Source organism: Papio anubis, chromosome 2 (assembly GCF_008728515.1).
Source record: "Papio anubis isolate 15944 chromosome 2, Panubis1.0, whole genome shotgun sequence".
Taxonomy (NCBI): domain Eukaryota; kingdom Metazoa; phylum Chordata; class Mammalia; order Primates; family Cercopithecidae; genus Papio; species Papio anubis.
Window position 1 is genome coordinate 48,306,570 of NC_044977.1, and position 16,704 is coordinate 48,323,273.

At 46.5% G+C, this 16,704-nt stretch overlaps 1 protein-coding gene across 2 annotated transcripts in view; it reads left to right on the forward strand.

The window, feature by feature from the left end:
* The first annotated feature begins 5,419 nt into the window (after positions 1–5,419).
* Positions 5,420–16,704, forward strand: part of ACAD9 (acyl-CoA dehydrogenase family member 9) — a 36,291-nt gene continuing 25,006 nt past the window's right edge. The window contains exons 1-2 of one of the 2 annotated variants that reach the window (XM_017946079.2): positions 5,420–5,774; positions 10,562–10,655. In XM_017946079.2, the coding sequence (XP_017801568.1) occupies positions 5,625–5,774; positions 10,562–10,655 (244 nt within the window). In that variant the 5' untranslated portion in view covers positions 5,420–5,624. The remainder of the gene's footprint in view (positions 5,775–10,561; positions 10,656–16,704) is intronic. The other variant, XM_017946080.3, reaches the window with a different exon arrangement.

Genomic DNA, 16,704 nt, shown 5'->3' on the forward strand with positions numbered 1-16,704 from the left:
CATCCAGGGGGTGGTTGCAGAGGAAAAGAAATGTCCACAGCCTGAGCCACAGACAACTCCAACCGCGCTAGTGAAAAACAATGGCCAATGTTTAGCAGTTGAGGAGCCAAGAAGGAACCAGCAATGGACACAGAGAAGTATCTGCCAGTGAAGTATTTAGAACATTCAGAGAATAGTGAGAATAGTGATTCAGAAACCAGAGAACAAAGTGTGTCAATAGGGTAGAAGGATGAACAGTGTCAGATGCCAATGATGGGCCAAGAAGGATGAGGTCTGAGGACAGATCATACGATTTGACAACAGAGAGGTCACTACTGACTTCCATGGCCATTAGAGACAAACACCTGAATGGTAATGGCTCAAGATCCAGTAGAGAGGACAGTTAACGATGCAGATAAAGGAAATTACCCTTGAGTAAGTGAGAAGGACTGGGGTCTAATGAGAGGTTGATTTTACCAGAAGCAGACAGTTCACAGTAACACAATGTAGGTAACATGGGCATATATGCGGGGGGAGTGGGTAACTGTGCCTGTGAAGTTCCCATCTGACTGCATGGATTTTCCCAGTGGAATGGAAAGTAAAGCTGACAGCTGAGAGTAAGGGCAGGGCAAGACAGGTAATGCCAGAGGTTTAAAGATGGAAACCGATCTGAAGGATTTGTGTTCCTTCTTCACCATGCTGCTGGGAGGCAGGAGGTCCCAGGATAGAGCACCACACTGCCCCAGGTCCTGGGTAAAAGGGTTTCCCATATGTTAAAGACATAGCTCTGCATTTCCTAGCAGGGCAAGCTGCTTTTAGTCTGAGTCTTAGCTTCTGCATCTGTAAAGTTGCTTGCTATAAAGGTATCAGCCTGGCAACTTCAGAGGAATGTTCCAAAGAGAAGCCAGGGAATAACTTCCGTGATAGAGGATCAGCCAACATTCAGCCAAGCTGAAAACAAGGCACCCCTAGGAAGGGGGAAATGCTACTGTGTTTACTCTTATTTTGTAGATGAGCACACTGAGGAACAAGGAGGAAAAGTGACTCGCTCAAGGTCACAAGATCTTCTTGAGCCTGCACTGTCCATCTCCTCTGCTGCACAGTACCTCCCAATCTCCACGCACTACACAACTCACTGGGCTCTACAACATCTTCGAGTGAGACACATCACTTGCTCCATTTTAAAGCTGAAAGAATTGAACCTAAGGCCAAGCCTTTCACCTCTAAGAGGATGGTGTGTTTAATAACCTAGCTGTTACTATTGGCTGGGTTGTGCAACCTGTGGAAGTCACCCTGCAGCTAGATTTCTGCGGAATCTCAAAGGCAGGGGGTAGCGCTAGGGCTCAGCTGGCAAGGAAGCCCACAGGCCACTAGAGTGTGACATGGGAGCGGCATGGCCTGAGCTGTTTAAGAATCAGAGAGGAAGCCTTGCATATTTCAGTGTCAAAACACTGGAGTTGAGGGTCACTCAGTAATCACTCATCTGGGCTTTCCCAAATTGTCCTGACAAGAACACTTGTCAAAACCATGTTTCTGCCCAGGCGTTCCCTTTCCTAGCCCCTGCCCCCAAATTAAGTTCTTCCCAAGGGAATGTGAGTGGAAGGAATCCGTGATTTCTGTCAGTTTTTAAAAGACAGGATTGTTCTTCGCAGTCTCTTCTTCCCCCAGCTGCAGGCAGAGGCCTCTAGGCCCTGGAGGATGGAGGTGCAAGGCGGAAGGGGCAGGTCTTTGCAGCAGCATCTGCAGGACAGCCTTTCTCCTACCTCTTGGTGGTTTGCTGGCAATCTTTGGTGGTCTTTGGCTTATAAAATAATCAGTCCAATCTCAGCCTCAGCTTTAATAGTAAGGGATCAAGCAATAGTTTCTACTCAATGTTCCTCATCCCCAGAGTCAAGCATTCTGCTATGCTAACGCTAATATTATGGCTAAAGAATGTTCACTTTCTCCTACATTGTGAATCAGTTGTACTGATGTGAGGAGACATTCAGAACTACTGTGAGGATATTTTAAACACTTGTTAAATCAAGTTTAGCCTAAAGCTGCTTCCTTATATATTTTAAGTTGAGTTTATAGGTTTTCTGCACATTGTGAACTATGACAAGTGGAGGCATACAGACTAGCCTACACTTGTGCCAATCACAGTTTTTGCCAATCAAATGTAGCCAACTGTTTGAACCATGTTCAAATAAGGCATGGCAGAGCTGTAACCAATCCAGATGTTTCTGTACCTCGCTTCCATTTTCTGTGCCTCACTTTCCTTTGCTGTCCAGAAATCTTCCATTACATTGCTGCGCTGGAGTCTCTGAGCTTGCTTTGGCTCAGAAAGCTGCCTGACTTGAATCATTGATTGCTCAATTAAACTTTTCTTTTTTTTTTTGAGACAGAGTCTTGCTCTGTCACCCAGGATGGAGGGCAGTGGTGCAATCTCGTCTCACTGCAACCTCCACCTCCCGGGTTCAAGTGATTCTCATGCCTCAGCCTCCCGAGTGGCTGGGATTAGAGGCACTCACCACCATGCCCGGCAATTTTTGTATTTTTGGTAAAGACAGAGTTTCACAATGTTGGCCAGGCTGGTCTCGAATTCCTGACCTCAAATGATCTGCCCACCTCATCCTCCCAAAGTGCTGGGATTACAGGTATGAGCCACTGCACCCGACCCAGCCAATTAAGCTCCTTTAAATTTAATTCAGCTGAAGCTTTTCTTTTAGTATACTGAACAGGAGAAACTGTTTAAAACCACATCATATTTCTCAGAGGTTAATACTTAAATATAGGATGGAAGGATCAAAGTGTAACTATTTTCATTTTTATCATTTGCTGTGCTAAGTGCTTTCATGTGGATTATTTTACTTAAACCTCTTAAAAGTCCTGTCAGATAAAGGGTATCATACTCATATTTACAGATGAGGAAACTGAATTTAGAAACTGGCATAGTAGTAAAACAGGAAAACTCTTCTGCTATACTCTACTGGAGCAATTAAAAATTATGCCTTAACATTTTTCTATTTTTATTTTGTAAAATATGTGCCACTGGATTTCTCATTTGGTTGATTTAGGGAGACCTGTGTACACTAAAGAAGATTTGACACATTAACAGACTACTTGACTGATTTGACTACATTTGTTTGGCAAAAACATATAGCAGCTCAAAATTGAAAGTTTTTGCAATATATGTATATTTTTCTTTGTTTTACCTATGGGGATAATTTACAAAGGCAGTTGTTTCCAAATACCTTCTTGTGAAGCTGAATGCCAAGCAAGTAAATATCAACCACCGATGAATAAACCAGCTGAGAGACCTTAGACAAAGTAAAATAATCTGAAAAGATGCCTGCACATATTTTGCAGTTTAGACTCTATGCCTTGTAGAGTTTTGAGCTCTTTTTTCTTGATGTTGTGTTAGCAATTTAATCTTTTTTGGTGCTGAGCTTAGCTCGCTGAGATGAAAGGGATAAAGGGATTTAATTTTGTTCTCAAGGAGTTCACACAATGGAAGCTGGAGGCATTTCCCAACACTGTGGTCGATGCTACAGTCAGGGAACAAGCAAGTCTCCCCAAAAACAGGGATCGGAGTTTTTAAGGATAATTTGGCGAGTAGGAGCTTGGGAAGTGGGGAGTGCTGACTGGTCGGGTTGGAGATGGAATGACAGGGGGTCGAAGTGAGTTTTTCTTCCTGTCTTCTGTTCCTAGGTGGGATTGCAAAACTGCTTGAGCCAGATGACCGGTCTGGGTGAAAAAGCAGAGCGGCATTCTTCCTAGAGGAGCAGGATGAAGATCTGTATAGGGCCCATGTGCACCGCTGGGCTGTGAGGTGCCCGGCATGCCCTGCCTCCTACATGGGCTCCTATGGCCTGGCCTTGAAACCGCCACTGCAAAATTATAACTTGAGACAGTGAAAGAGATCTGACCTAACCAACTCCATCTTGCTTCTAACCTCCAAGCTGTCCTTGTTCATTCCTGGACGTAGGCTGAACTAACCTTGGGAAGGAATAAATTTATAGTTTAACTTCAAAACAAAATAGCCCTTTCCCAGAAAACAAACAAACAAACAAAAAAACTTCTTCTTGCCTGGGACCAGTTGGCCTTTGGAGGAGTAACAAATTAGCTATAAGATTAGAAATTACAGTTTAGAGGCCAAGCAGCCTTTGGTTGCAAGAGTCTGAACGTCCCCCAAATTGTTCCTGGGAATAACATCACTGTTGCAAAACCTAACACCACCTAGACTGGTAATCTGGCTCAACGAGTTCTGCAATCCCACCCAGGAATAGAAGACAGCAAGAAAAACTCACTTCGACCCCCTATCATTCCATCGCCAACCCGACCAATCAGCACCCTCCACTTCCCGAGTTCCTACTCGCCAAATTATCCTTAAAAATTCCGATCCGTGTTTTTGGGGAGACTGATTTGTCTATTAAAACTCCCTCTCCAGCACAGCTGGCTCTGCGTGAATTACTCTTTCTCTATTGCCATTCCCCTGTCTTGATAAATCAGCTGTCTAGTCAGCGGGCAAGTGAACGCCTTGGGCGGCTACAGCCTGGCCTGTCCCATCCCATCCAATAGTTCCCATCTCTTCTCAGCTCCCTCTGTAGTTTCTCTTCCTCCACCCGCCTTTTCAGTGTTTCCCAAGACACAGGTGACTCAGTTTTTGGTTTTTTTTTTTTTTTTTGAGACGGAATCTCGCTCTGTCCCCAAGGCTGGAGCGCAGTGGCGCGATCTCGGCTCACTGCAAGCTCCGCCTCCCGGGTTCACGCCATTCTCCTGCCTCAGTCTCCCGAGTAACTGGGACTACAGGCGCCCGCCACCGCGCCCGGCTATTTTTTTGTATTTTTAGTAGAGACGGGGTTTCACCGTGGTCTCGATCTCCTGACCCTGTGATCCGCCCGCCTCGGCCTCCCAAAGTGCCGGGATTACAGGCGTGAGCCACCGCGCCCGGCCGTGACTCAGTTTTATCCAGACCGCTCTGTGACTGAACACCCATTTTCTTTTCCTCTTCCAAAAAATATTTGTAACATGTCAACTAGGTACAAAACAGTATCTCAGGAATCCACCATCTAGTTAAAAATGGAACCTTATCCTTACCGTGCCCCTGCAGAGACCCCAATACCGCGCATTTCCCCCATTCTTTTGCTTTACTCAAGTTTTACCACAGCCTCGCGGCCGCAAGTGACAAAAGAAGCAAGGGGAAGCAGCTGGGCCGGCCTTTAGGTTTCTGTACACAGGGAGATTTCCCATGGCTAGCATTTATGGAAACAACTGCTGGTATGTGAAAAACAGGTCCCTCACCGCCGTCACGACGGCCAGAGCCCATACCCGCCAACATGCCCGCGAGCCCCGACCCTCCAATTTTCTCCGCCCAGCAACTCTGGCCGCGCAAGCGCAGTGGGACCGGCGGGAAAGCGTGGGCACGTGACGTCATCAGTCAGCGCGGACCAGCCAGGTGCACGTGACTACGGCCTTGGCCGCGGAAGGTGGCAGCCGTCACGCCCTTCTGGCCTCTCCATGCCCTGTTGCGGGAGACCGCGCAAGCGCAGTGAGTGCTGCACAGCGTCGCGGGCCAGTAACGTCATCCGACGTTGCGGACCATGTGTGTGTCCCTGCTGCGCCAAGTAAGAGGTGGAGCCTGAGGCCGGGGAACAGCGGGCGGCATGAGCTGCTGCAGGATCTTCCTGCGTACCACGGCTGCGGCTCGTGCCTGCCGGGGTCTGGTGGTCTCTACCGGGAACCGGCGGCTACTGCGCACCAGCCCGCCTATACGAGCTTTCGCCAAAGAGCTTTTCCTGGGCAAAATCAAGAAGGTAACGCGAGCCCTGGGCGAATCCTTGCTGTCTGGCTCCCGCTTTTCATGCTCAGCTGCAAGATTGGTGTTCAGCTTTGTCGGATTCCCCAAACCTGCCAGAGAGACACACCCTGCGGGCGAGGCGTGTTAACACTCTGGATTCCTGAGTTCCAGGAAAACCTTCCCAGAGAAAGGGTGGGACATTTCCTAGACGGGGGACCCTTGGAAGTGTAAATTTTGTCAGAATTTGGAAAACTCTAGGCTAGGTAATTTACAAAGCAGCCTTCATCTCAGCTGGTCTGGTCTCGAAATGTGCGGGGCTTCCTCTCTCATTCCTAAACAGTTTAGACCGTGTCCCTCCTCAGTCACCTGCCAGCGCCCTGGGGCTTCCTTCCCCAGTTGAGCCGTAGCGCCTCTCCCAGCCATTGAGGTTCCTCAGAAATCTGGCTCCAAGATGCTTCCCGGGCGTCGCACAACCCTGCCAGTAGTAACAGTTTGGTTATAAAACACTCATTGTCCTCTTAGAGTTGGAAGACTTGGGTTTGGTCTTGGCTCGTTGACTTTGAAACTCAGTTCTTTTTTTTGAGACAGAGTCTCGCTCTTGTCGCCCAGGCTGGAGTGCTCACTACAACCTCCACCTCCTGGGTTCAAGCGATTCTCCTGCCTCAGCCTCCGGAGTAGCTGGGATTACAGGCGCCCGCCACCATGCCCGGTTTTTTTTTTTTTGTATTTTTAGCAGAGATGGAGTTTCACCATGTTGGCAAAGCTGGTCTCGAACTCCTGATCTCAGGTGATCCGCCCGCCTCGGCTTTCCAAAGTACTAGGATTACAGGCGTGAGCCACCACTCCCGGCCGAGACTCAGTTCTTTCAGCCTTAAAATGGAAATAGTGTTGTGTCTCCTTCACAGAGGTGTTGTAGAGCCCCAGTGAGATAAATAGTGCATGGAGAGTCGTCTTAAACTGTAGAGTACTGTGCAGCAGAAGAGAGAACTGGCTTCAACACTTACTAGTCTTGTGACCTTGGAGCTGATGGTTTCACCTCCCTGTGCCTCAGTGACTTCATCTACAAAATAGGAATAAACACATTTCTTGCTTTTTCCTTTGTGTTTTATTTTATCTTCTAAGGAAAGCAACAGTATACTTGCTATTTCCTCGAGGTGCCCTGCTTTGAGCTTGGCTGAATGTTGGCTGATCCTCTATCACGGAAGTTATTCCCTGGCTTCTCTTTGGAACATTCCTCTGAGGTTGTCAGGCTGATCCCTTTATAGCAAGCAACCTTATTGATGCAGAAGCTAAGACTCAGACTAAAAGCAGTTTGCCCGGCTAGAAGGTGCAGAGCTATGTCTTTGACATATGGGAAACCTTTTTACCCAGGACCTGGGGCAGTGTGGTGCTCTATCCTAGGACCTCCTGCTTTCCAGGAGCATGGTGAAGAAAGAACACAAATCCTTCAGATCTGTTTCCATCTTAAACCTTTGGCACCACCTGCCCTGCCCTTACTCTCAGCTGTCAGCTTTGCTTCCCATTCCACTGAGAAAATCCATGCAGTCAAATGAGAACTTCACAGGCATAGTTACCCCCTCCCCCTGCATGTGCCCATATTATCTACATTCTGTTACTATGACTGAACTGTCTGCTTCTGGCAAAACCAACCTCTCATTAGACCCCAGGCCTTCTCACCTACTCAAGGGTAATTCTTTCCTTTCTCGGAATCATTAACTGTTCTCTCTACTGGATTTTGAGCCCTTACCATTCAGACGTTTGTCCCTAATGGCCATGGAAGTCAGTAGTGACCTCTCTGTTGTCAAATCGTGTGATCTGTTCTCAGACCTCACTTGGCCTACATTGGCATCTGACGCTGTTCATTCTTCTACCCTGTTGACACACTTTCTTCTCTAGTTTCTGAATCACTATTCTTATCGTTCTCTGAATGTTCTAAATACTTCACTGACTAATACTTCTCTGTGTCAATTGCTAGTTCTTTTTTAGCTCCTTTACTGCTAAACAATGACCAGTGTTTCCAACTAGCCAAGTTGGAATTTACTAAGGCTGGGTCTGTGGATGTCTCTTTTCATCTACAACCATCTCCTGGGTGACCTTATTTAGTGTCTTGGCTTTAAATATCATCAATATCCTGATGCCTCAAATTTCTTTCTCCAGTTCAGATTTCTCCCTGAGCTCCAGATTCCTTTTGCTTTTTCAGAGTTGGTGCCTTCCTCTGTCACCCGGGCTGGAGTGCAGTGGTACCATCATAGCTCACTGCAACCTTGAACTCCTAGGCTCAAGAGATCCTCCCACCTCAGCATCCCCAGTAGCTGGGACTAGGCACGCCCTGCCACACCCAGCCAAGGTCCTTTTTTAAATCTACCTTTGTACTCAAAAGCTCTGCTAAGAGGTTTAACAGGCGTTTGAGATTAATAGATCCAAAACTGAGTTCCTGGTTCCCACCCAATCCTGGTCCTTCCACCAGCCTTCTTTTATCATAGATAATGGTGGCTCTGTTGTTCCACCTGTTCAGACAGAACACCTGGCGTCACCTTGTACTCTTATTCTCCTAGTTCACGTCTAATTCCACAGAAGATCTGGTTTTCTCTACTTTGAGGTTCTTCAGAGTCTGACCACTTTTAGACCCTTCTGCTACTACTTCGGATCAGGCCAATGTCGTCTCTCACAGCCTTACTGGGATTAGAGCAGAAACATGGGACATGATGCTTAGAATCTCAGAACTGGAAAAGATCTTTCAGATTATGTAGGCCAGTGGTTGTCACCCTGCCCTCAGCCGGACCCAAGCTATTCATGGAGTGCCCCTGGAACTGCTGCAGGGATGGGTGGGAAGTTGAGTGGGTGGGATTTAGGTGACTGTTTTCCATATCAGCAGTCTCAGAACTGCTTGACTTCTGTCTGTTTTACATATTTGGTTTCTGCACTAGATTTCTTTGAATAACAGATTCCACTTTTTAAGATAATTTACAAACTGTTTATTGCAATTGAACTGATTTGATAACATCAGAATCTTTCTCCCGTGCCCCTGCAGTCTCTCCTATGTGACAGGTTTTCTGTGGTTGTACCTGAAGGCCAACTAGTTGCCAGGCTGTCTTATCTGGCCTGCCCACTGGTACCAGAATGATCTCTAACACAGCCCATGCACAAGACCCAAGTGTCAGTGAGCCTCTGTGTTCAGTGAAGGAGACTGAGCTTTGATCTAAAAGGCTGCAGAGTGATGGGGCCATCAACTTGTTTTTTTCCTTTTTTTTTTTCTTGAGACAGAGTCTTACTCTGTCACCCAAGCTGGAGTGCAGTGGTGTAATCACAGCTCACTGGAGCCTCAACCTCCCCAGGCTCAGGGAATCCTCCCACCTCAGCCTCCTGAGTAGCTGGGACTATAGGTGTGTGTAGCCTTGCCCAGGCTGGTTTTGAACTCCTGGGCTTTAAGCAATCCCCCTGCCTCAGCTTCCCAAAGGACTAGGATTACAGGCAGTAGCCACTATGCCCAGCCAAGCTTGTTTTTTAATTTTTTTTTTTTTTATTTTGAGACAGAGTCTTGCTCTGTCACCCAGTCTGGAGTGCAATGGTGCAATCTCAGCTTACTGCAACCTCCACCTCCCGGGTTCAAACGATTCTCCTGCCTCAGTCTCCTGAGTAGCTGGGATTTCAGGCGTGTGCCACCACGCCTGGGTAATTTTTGTATATTTAGTAGAAATGGAGTTTCACCATGTTGGTGAGGCTAGTCTCGAACTCCTGACCTCGTGATCCGCCCACCTTGGCCTCCCAAAGTGCTGGGATTACAGGTGTGAGCCACCGTGACCGGCCTCCCAGCTTGTTTTTTTCGATACCACCCTCATGGTGGTTTTGGAATGGACAGAGGCAGGGATTCCTTTAAGTTGGCTGTCACTTTTAGTTAGGGACTCACGTATAAGCCTGTGGTCCTGGGCCCAGAGAGGAGAAAGCAGTGGGAGCATATTGATAGAGTAGAGAAATCTGTTGGCTGATTGGCTGTACAAGGTCTGAGGAGAAGGTTGAGGTCTCCCAAAGACTTCTCTAGAGACACTTGGTGAGAGGCGCCATGAGGACAGGTGTTGCTTGGGCCTATAGCTATGACTCAGGACATCACTGCTCAGCAACCTGAAGCCCACATCCACAGTTCGTGTCATGCTGGCAACTGAAGGGGTACCAGAGCCCAAAAGTCCAGAGGGGCTCGGTACAGGGAGCAGATGTCCATGAGCAGGAGAGACAGAGGCTATAGGGATCGATGAGACTTGGTAAGCACGACATGCTCTTCTCAGCGTAACATCTTTGAGCTCACACAATAATTGATGTAGAATTGTCCATTTCAGTAAGGAGCTTCCACGTCCACTATCTTCCACAATTCTCACAAGGGCCTTGAGTAAATATTACCTGCATGTTATGGGTAAGAAAGAGGTAGTTTGGAGAGCTGAAGGGATTTGGTGAAGGCCACATAATTAGTAAGCCTGAAATCAAGGACCAGACCCCCAGGCTTCTAAATGTTAGTCTTGGGCTGCATGTTTCATGGGACCATTATCATCCCTTGTACTGAGAAGGAAAGCTGATGAAAATCGGGAAGAACCTATTTGAACAGGGGAGGGAGATGGATGTGGGTGGTGGAGCCTCCACATAGTTCCTGTATCTCGAGAACCTTGTGAGGTTTGCTTTCCAGTTCCTTCAGTACGTCACGTCCCGCTGGCCAGGGTGGAGTAGAGCACATGTTTTTCCTTCCCTTTAACTGATATTTCCATGATGGCAGCGTAATAAAAATTAAATTTTTTAGAAAATATTTACTATTTTTAGAAAGAAGTTTTCCCATTTCCGGAAGTTAGCCAAGATGAACTTAATGAAATCAATCAGTTCTTGGGACCTGTGGAAAAATTCTTCACTGAAGAGGGTACGTATGGTTTTCTTTACCATTGCCGATTTCCACTGTAAGGGCGATTCGGTTGATATTTATATTAGAAGCAGCATACATAGGGGAAGTCTTCTTGAGGGAGAAATGGTTTCCACTCATCATAATTTGCTTTAGGTTTCATCCCTGTTGCCATTTAATTAAAAAACATCCAGTTAAATGCTTCTCATTGTATTTGTGGTGAAAGACCACTTTAAACATTTCCAAACTGTTCCAGGCCAACACTTCCATAAGCTGTAATAAAAATGAATAACTAAAAAAATGAGATGGCAAAAAGCCAAGGCCACACACCATACAAGCCCCTGGAGTATGTGCTGGTTGTTGTGGCAGTGTACAATTGCTTTTAGTGTTTCTAAAGGTTGAGTTTCAATTTCTGTACTTTGGTAATTGTAAACAAATAGTGATTTGTGGACCAGCGACAGTGTGGCACCTGCATGGTGAGGCAGCATTTGACCTCAGGTCCCTCTCTCAGAGCTGTTGGCCAGTCCTCCAGCCAGGTCCTTGGTGGAGAGTTCAGTGATGGTGGATAGACAGCAGCTCTTCCCTAACACTAGGATCCTGGAGAGCTTTTGTTTATGTGGATTTTATCTATCAATATTTGCCCTCTTAGGGATTATTTTATTTTTATTTTACTTTATTTTTATTTTTATTTTTTTGAGACGGAGTCTCACTGTGTCTCCCAGGCTAGAGTGCAGTGGCGCGATCTCGGCTCACTGCAAGCTCCGCCCCCCGGGTTCACGCCATTCTCCCGCCTCAGCCTCCCAAGTAGCTGGGACTAAAGGCGCCCGCTACCGCGCCCGGCTAGTTTTTTGTATTTTTAGTAGAGACGGGGTTTCACCATGTTAGCCAGGATAGTCTCGATCTCCTGACCTTGTGATCCACCCGCCTCGGCCTCCCAAAGTGCTGGGATTATAGGCTTGAGCCACCGCGCCCGGCCTATTTTACTTTATTTTTTCAAGAAAGGGCCTAGCTGTGTTGCCCAGACTGGAGTGCAGTGGTATCATCTCATCTCACCACCACTTCCGTCTTCCAGGCTCAAGCAATCCCCCGACTTCAGCCTCCTGAGTTGTTGGAACTACAAGTGCGCACCCCCATGCCCAGCTAATTTTTTTGTATTTTTCATAGAGACAGGTTCTCACTATATTGCCCAGGCTGGTCTTTACTCCTAGGCTCAAGTGATCCTCCCACCTTGGCCTCCCAAAGGGCTGGGATTACAGGTGTGAGCCACCATGCCTGGCCCCTCTTAGAAATTAAAACTGAGAAATTTAAAATATACTGTGGGTCTGGGCACAGTGGCTCACGCCTGTAATCCCAGCACTTTTGGAGGCCAACGTGGGCGGATCACCTGAGTTCTGGAGTTCGAGACCAGTGTAGCCAACATGGTGAAACCCTATCTCTACTAAAAATACAAAAATTGGCCAGGCATGGTGGTGTGGTGGCGGGTGCCTATAATCCCAGCTACTCAGGAGGCGACTTGCTTGAACCCAGGAGGCAGAGATTGTAGTGAGCCTAGATTGCGCCACTGCACTCCAGCCTGGGTGACAGAGTGTGACTTTGTCTAAAAAAAATAAAATAAAATATACTGTGTTCATTTGTTTAAAAATAATAAATCCATTACATGTTAACATAAACAGTATTTTTTTTTCTTTTTTTTTTTTCTTTTTCCTTTTTGTGGAGAACGGGGTCTCGCTATATTACCCAGGCAGGTCTCGAACTCCTGGGCTCAAGCTATCCTCCCGCCTCTGCCTCCCTGAGAGCTGGGATTAAAGGCGTGAGCCACTGTGCCCAGCCAACAGTATTTTTAATGAAAAATATTTTGAAAAATAATTAGGCCGGGCACAGTGGCTCATGCCTGTAATCCCAGCACTTAGGGAGACGAAGGTGGACGATCACCTGAGGTCGGGAGTTCGATACCAGCCTGACCAACATGGAGAAACCCCGTCTCTACTAAAAATACAAAATTAGCCAGGCATGGTGGCGCATGCCTGTAATCCCAGCTACTCAGGAGGCTGAGGTAGGAGACTCGCTTGAACCCGAGAGGCGGAGGTTGCCATGAGCTGAGATTGCGCCACTGCACTCCAGCCTGGGCAACAGGAGCAAAACTCCGTCTCCAAAAAAAAAAAAAGAAAAAAAAAAGAAAAATAATTCGTGGAAAGAGTGGTATTGGTTGAAAGTTGTGCAAGTCCTTTTAATGTTTGGCTTATTAGAAGACAGCTGGATTCTCATACCTGTTTGTGCACGTAACCTCTGGAAAAGTCCGCTGTGCAGTCTTTTTTTTTTTTTTTTAACTGTCTTTTTTTATAATCTTCACACATACATTTTTTTTGTTTGTTTCTAAGATAGTCTTGCCCTGTCACCTGGGCTGGAGTACAGTGGTATGAACTCAGCTCACTGCAACCTCTGCAGTTGAAGTGATTCTCATGCCTCAGCTTCCTAAGTAACTGGAATTACAGGCACGTGCCACCACACCTGGCTAGTTTTTGTATTTTCAGTAGAGATGGGGTTTTACCATGTTGGCCAGGCTGGTCTTGAACTCCTGGCCTCAAATGATCTGCCTATAATCCCAGCACGTTGGATTATAGGCAGATCATTTCAGGCCAGGTGGTGCTCGTGGATTTTTTTTTTTTTTTTTTTTTTTTTTTTTTTGAGACGGCGTCTCACTCTGTTGCTAGGCTGGAGTGCAATGGCATGGTCTCGGCTCACTGCAACCTCCACCTCCTGGATTCAAGCGATTCTCCTGCCTCAGCCTCCCAAGTAGCCGGGATTACAGGCACGCGCCACCATGCCCGACTAATTTTTGCATTTTTAGTAGAGACAGGGATCCTCCATGTTGACCAGGCTGGTCTCGAACTCCTGACCTCGTGATCCACCCGCCTCGGCCTCCCAAAGTGCCGAGATTACAGGTGTGAGCCACCGCGCCCGGCCTGACACATGCATTTAAAGCAAGAAACACACACTTCAGGACATAGGGCTCTGTCAGCAATAACTGTCATCTTCTTATTTGCAGAGATGTAAATGTAAATATACAAGAAACCAGCCGCGCATGGTGACTCACACTGGTAATCTTAGCACTGTGGAAAACTGAGCGGAGCAGACTGCTTGAGTCCCAGAGCTTGAGACCAGCCTGGGCAATGGAGCGAAACCCTGTCTCTACTAAAAATACAAAATATTAGCTGGGCGTGGTGGTGCGTGCCCGTAGTCCCAGCTACTCAGGAGTCTGAGATGGGAGAAGCACCCAAGCCTGGGAAGCCAAGGCTGTAGTGAGCTGTGTTCATGCCATTGTGCTCCAGCCTGGGTGACAGGAGTGAGACCCTGTCTCAAAAAAAAAAAAAACCAAAAAAAAAAATGAGAAACCACTGCAAACCAAACCCACTCCCTCTGACAGGAACAAAGGTCTCTTGGAATAAATAGCAAATGCTGGAATAAAAGCTGTGTTCATTCAACTGCCATGATGTGAATTCAAAAAGGAAGTTAAATCCAAGGGCAAAGCAGAGAAAAGAACATACAAATATACACCTATTTCATGTATATGCAAAGAGGAGGCTAATCACTGTGGACAAAGGGCCCTCTGGAACCACAGCTGTAGGCAGCTAGTAGTGCCACGGAAATAGAGGCATTGTCGGCTAGAAACAGAAAAATCACATCCTCCCACAACTGGCCTCTATCAAAACCAACCAGGACAGATAACCCTTCCCCAAAAGTAATGGCCGAGAATAAAAGCACAAATATTGCTGGAAATCCAAGTAGCCTTTTTTACTGCTTTGAGTAACTTACATGCAAACCTAAGAGATTTTTCCGAATCCTTGATCAAGTTTTATTCATGTAAAGCCCGTACATAAATTCTGGGGAACATGGTACTTTGGGCTCCATATTGGACTCTGAGCCAAAACGTTAAATACACTACACTGCACCCCACTGTACAGTCTTCGGAGAATTAGAATTTAAAAGCAAATAACATCTTGAATAGTTTTAAGCCAGGTGTGATGGCTCATGGCTGCAATCCCAGCATTTTGGGAGGCCGAGGCAGGTGGATCACTTGAGGTCAGGAGTTTGAGACCAGCCTGGCCAACATGGTGAAACCCTGTCTCTACTAAAAATATGAAAATTAACTGGGTGTGGTGGCACACACCTGTAATCCCAGCTACTGGGGAGGTCGAGGCAGGAGAATTGCTAGAACTCGGGACGTGAAGGTTGCATTGAGCTGGGATCGCGCCACTGCACTTCAGCCTGGGTGACAGAGCGAGACTCCATCTCAAAAAATAAAAATAAAAAGACATAAAAAATAAACTAGTTTTGACCCTGTGGGACCCCCTAGAAGCAGCTCAGGTCCCCCAGAACCTCTTTGAGAAGTGCCAAATTGTCAACTGTCATTACATTGCTTTGTTTTTGTTTCTTATTTCACGCCTGGTGATCACAAAGTATATGTTGCTAGTTTTAAAAGTTGCTTATTTGTATATAAACAATTTATAATTTAGAAATACTTATTTCTGCTTTTTTTCCTAGTGGTTATCTTCCTGTTTGTATCTTTTTTTAGTTCCCATGGTCTCTTGTTCTTTTATTTAAACTTTTCCTATGTGGTCTGTCAGGTTTTTTTTTGTTTTGTTTTGTTTTTTGAGACGGAGTCTCGCTGTGTCTCCCAGGCTGGAGTGCAGTGGCGTGATCTCGGCTCATTGCAAGCTCCGCCTCCTGGGTTCACGCCATTCTCCCGCCTCAGCCTCCCAAGTAGCTGGGACTACAGGCGCCCACCACCACGCCCGGCTAGTTTTTTGTATTTTTAGTAGAGACGGGGTTTCACCATATTAGCCAGGATAGTCTCGATCTCCTGACCTCGTGATCCACCCGCCTCGGCCTCCCAAAGTGCTGGGATTACAGGCGTGAGCCACTGTGTCCGGCCAGGTTTTTTTTTTTTTTTTTCAGGACTAATTAAGGTATAATTGATTTACAATAAATTGTACACACTGTCATGTGTCACATAATGACGTTCAAGTCAATGACAGACCATGTATACAATGGTAGTCCCATAAGATGATCATACCATATTTGTACTGTACCTTTTCTATGTTTAGCTGTGTTCACATACACAAATACTTCCCATTGTGTTACAGTTGCCTACAGTGTTCCACACAGCAATATGCTGTATAGCTTTTTTGTTTTATTTTGTTTTCCTTAAAAAAATAAAATAAGCCAGGTGCAGTGGCTCACACTTGTAATCCCAGCACTTTGGGAGGCCGAGGTGGGCGGATCACTTGAGGTTGGGAGTTCGAGACCAGCCTGACTAACATGCAGAAACCCCGTCTCCACTAAAAATACAAAAAAATTAGCCAGGCGTGGTGGCGCATGCCTGTAATCCCAGCTACTTGGGAGGCCGAGGCAGGAGAATCACTTGAACCTGGGAGGCGGAGGTGGCAGTGAGCCCAGGTCGCTCCATTGCACTCCAGCCTGGGCAACAAGAGCAAAACCCCGTCTCAAAAAAAAAAAAAAAAAAAAAAATTTACAGTGAGATGGAGTTTCACTGTGTTGCCCAGGCTGGTCTCCAACTCCTGAGCTCAAGTGATCCTTCTGCCTCAGCTTTCAAGTGCTGGGATTATAGGCATGAGCCACCACGCCCAGCCTACTATACAGGTTTGCAGCCTAGGAGCAATAAGCCATACCATATAGCCTAGGTGTGTAGTAGGCTCTGTCACCTAGGTTGTGTAAGTCCATTCTGATGTTCATACAGGGAATCACCTGACACATGACTGTATTTAGAGAGTACCCCTTAGGAGCCGTCAGCACAACAAAGGAAGTCAACATCACCCATCAAAATTTCCTCATGCCTCTTTTATTTCCCCGAGTCCCCAGGCAACTGCTGATCTGTTTTCTCTCACTATAGATTAGTTTGTATTTTCTGGAATTATGTGTGATTTTGTCTGGCTTCTTTCTGCGTAATTTTGAATTTCATCCATGGTGCATGTATCGGTAGTACTTCCTTTTTAATGCTGAGTCGTATTTCTTTCTATAGATATACCAAAATTTGTTTATCCATTTAAAT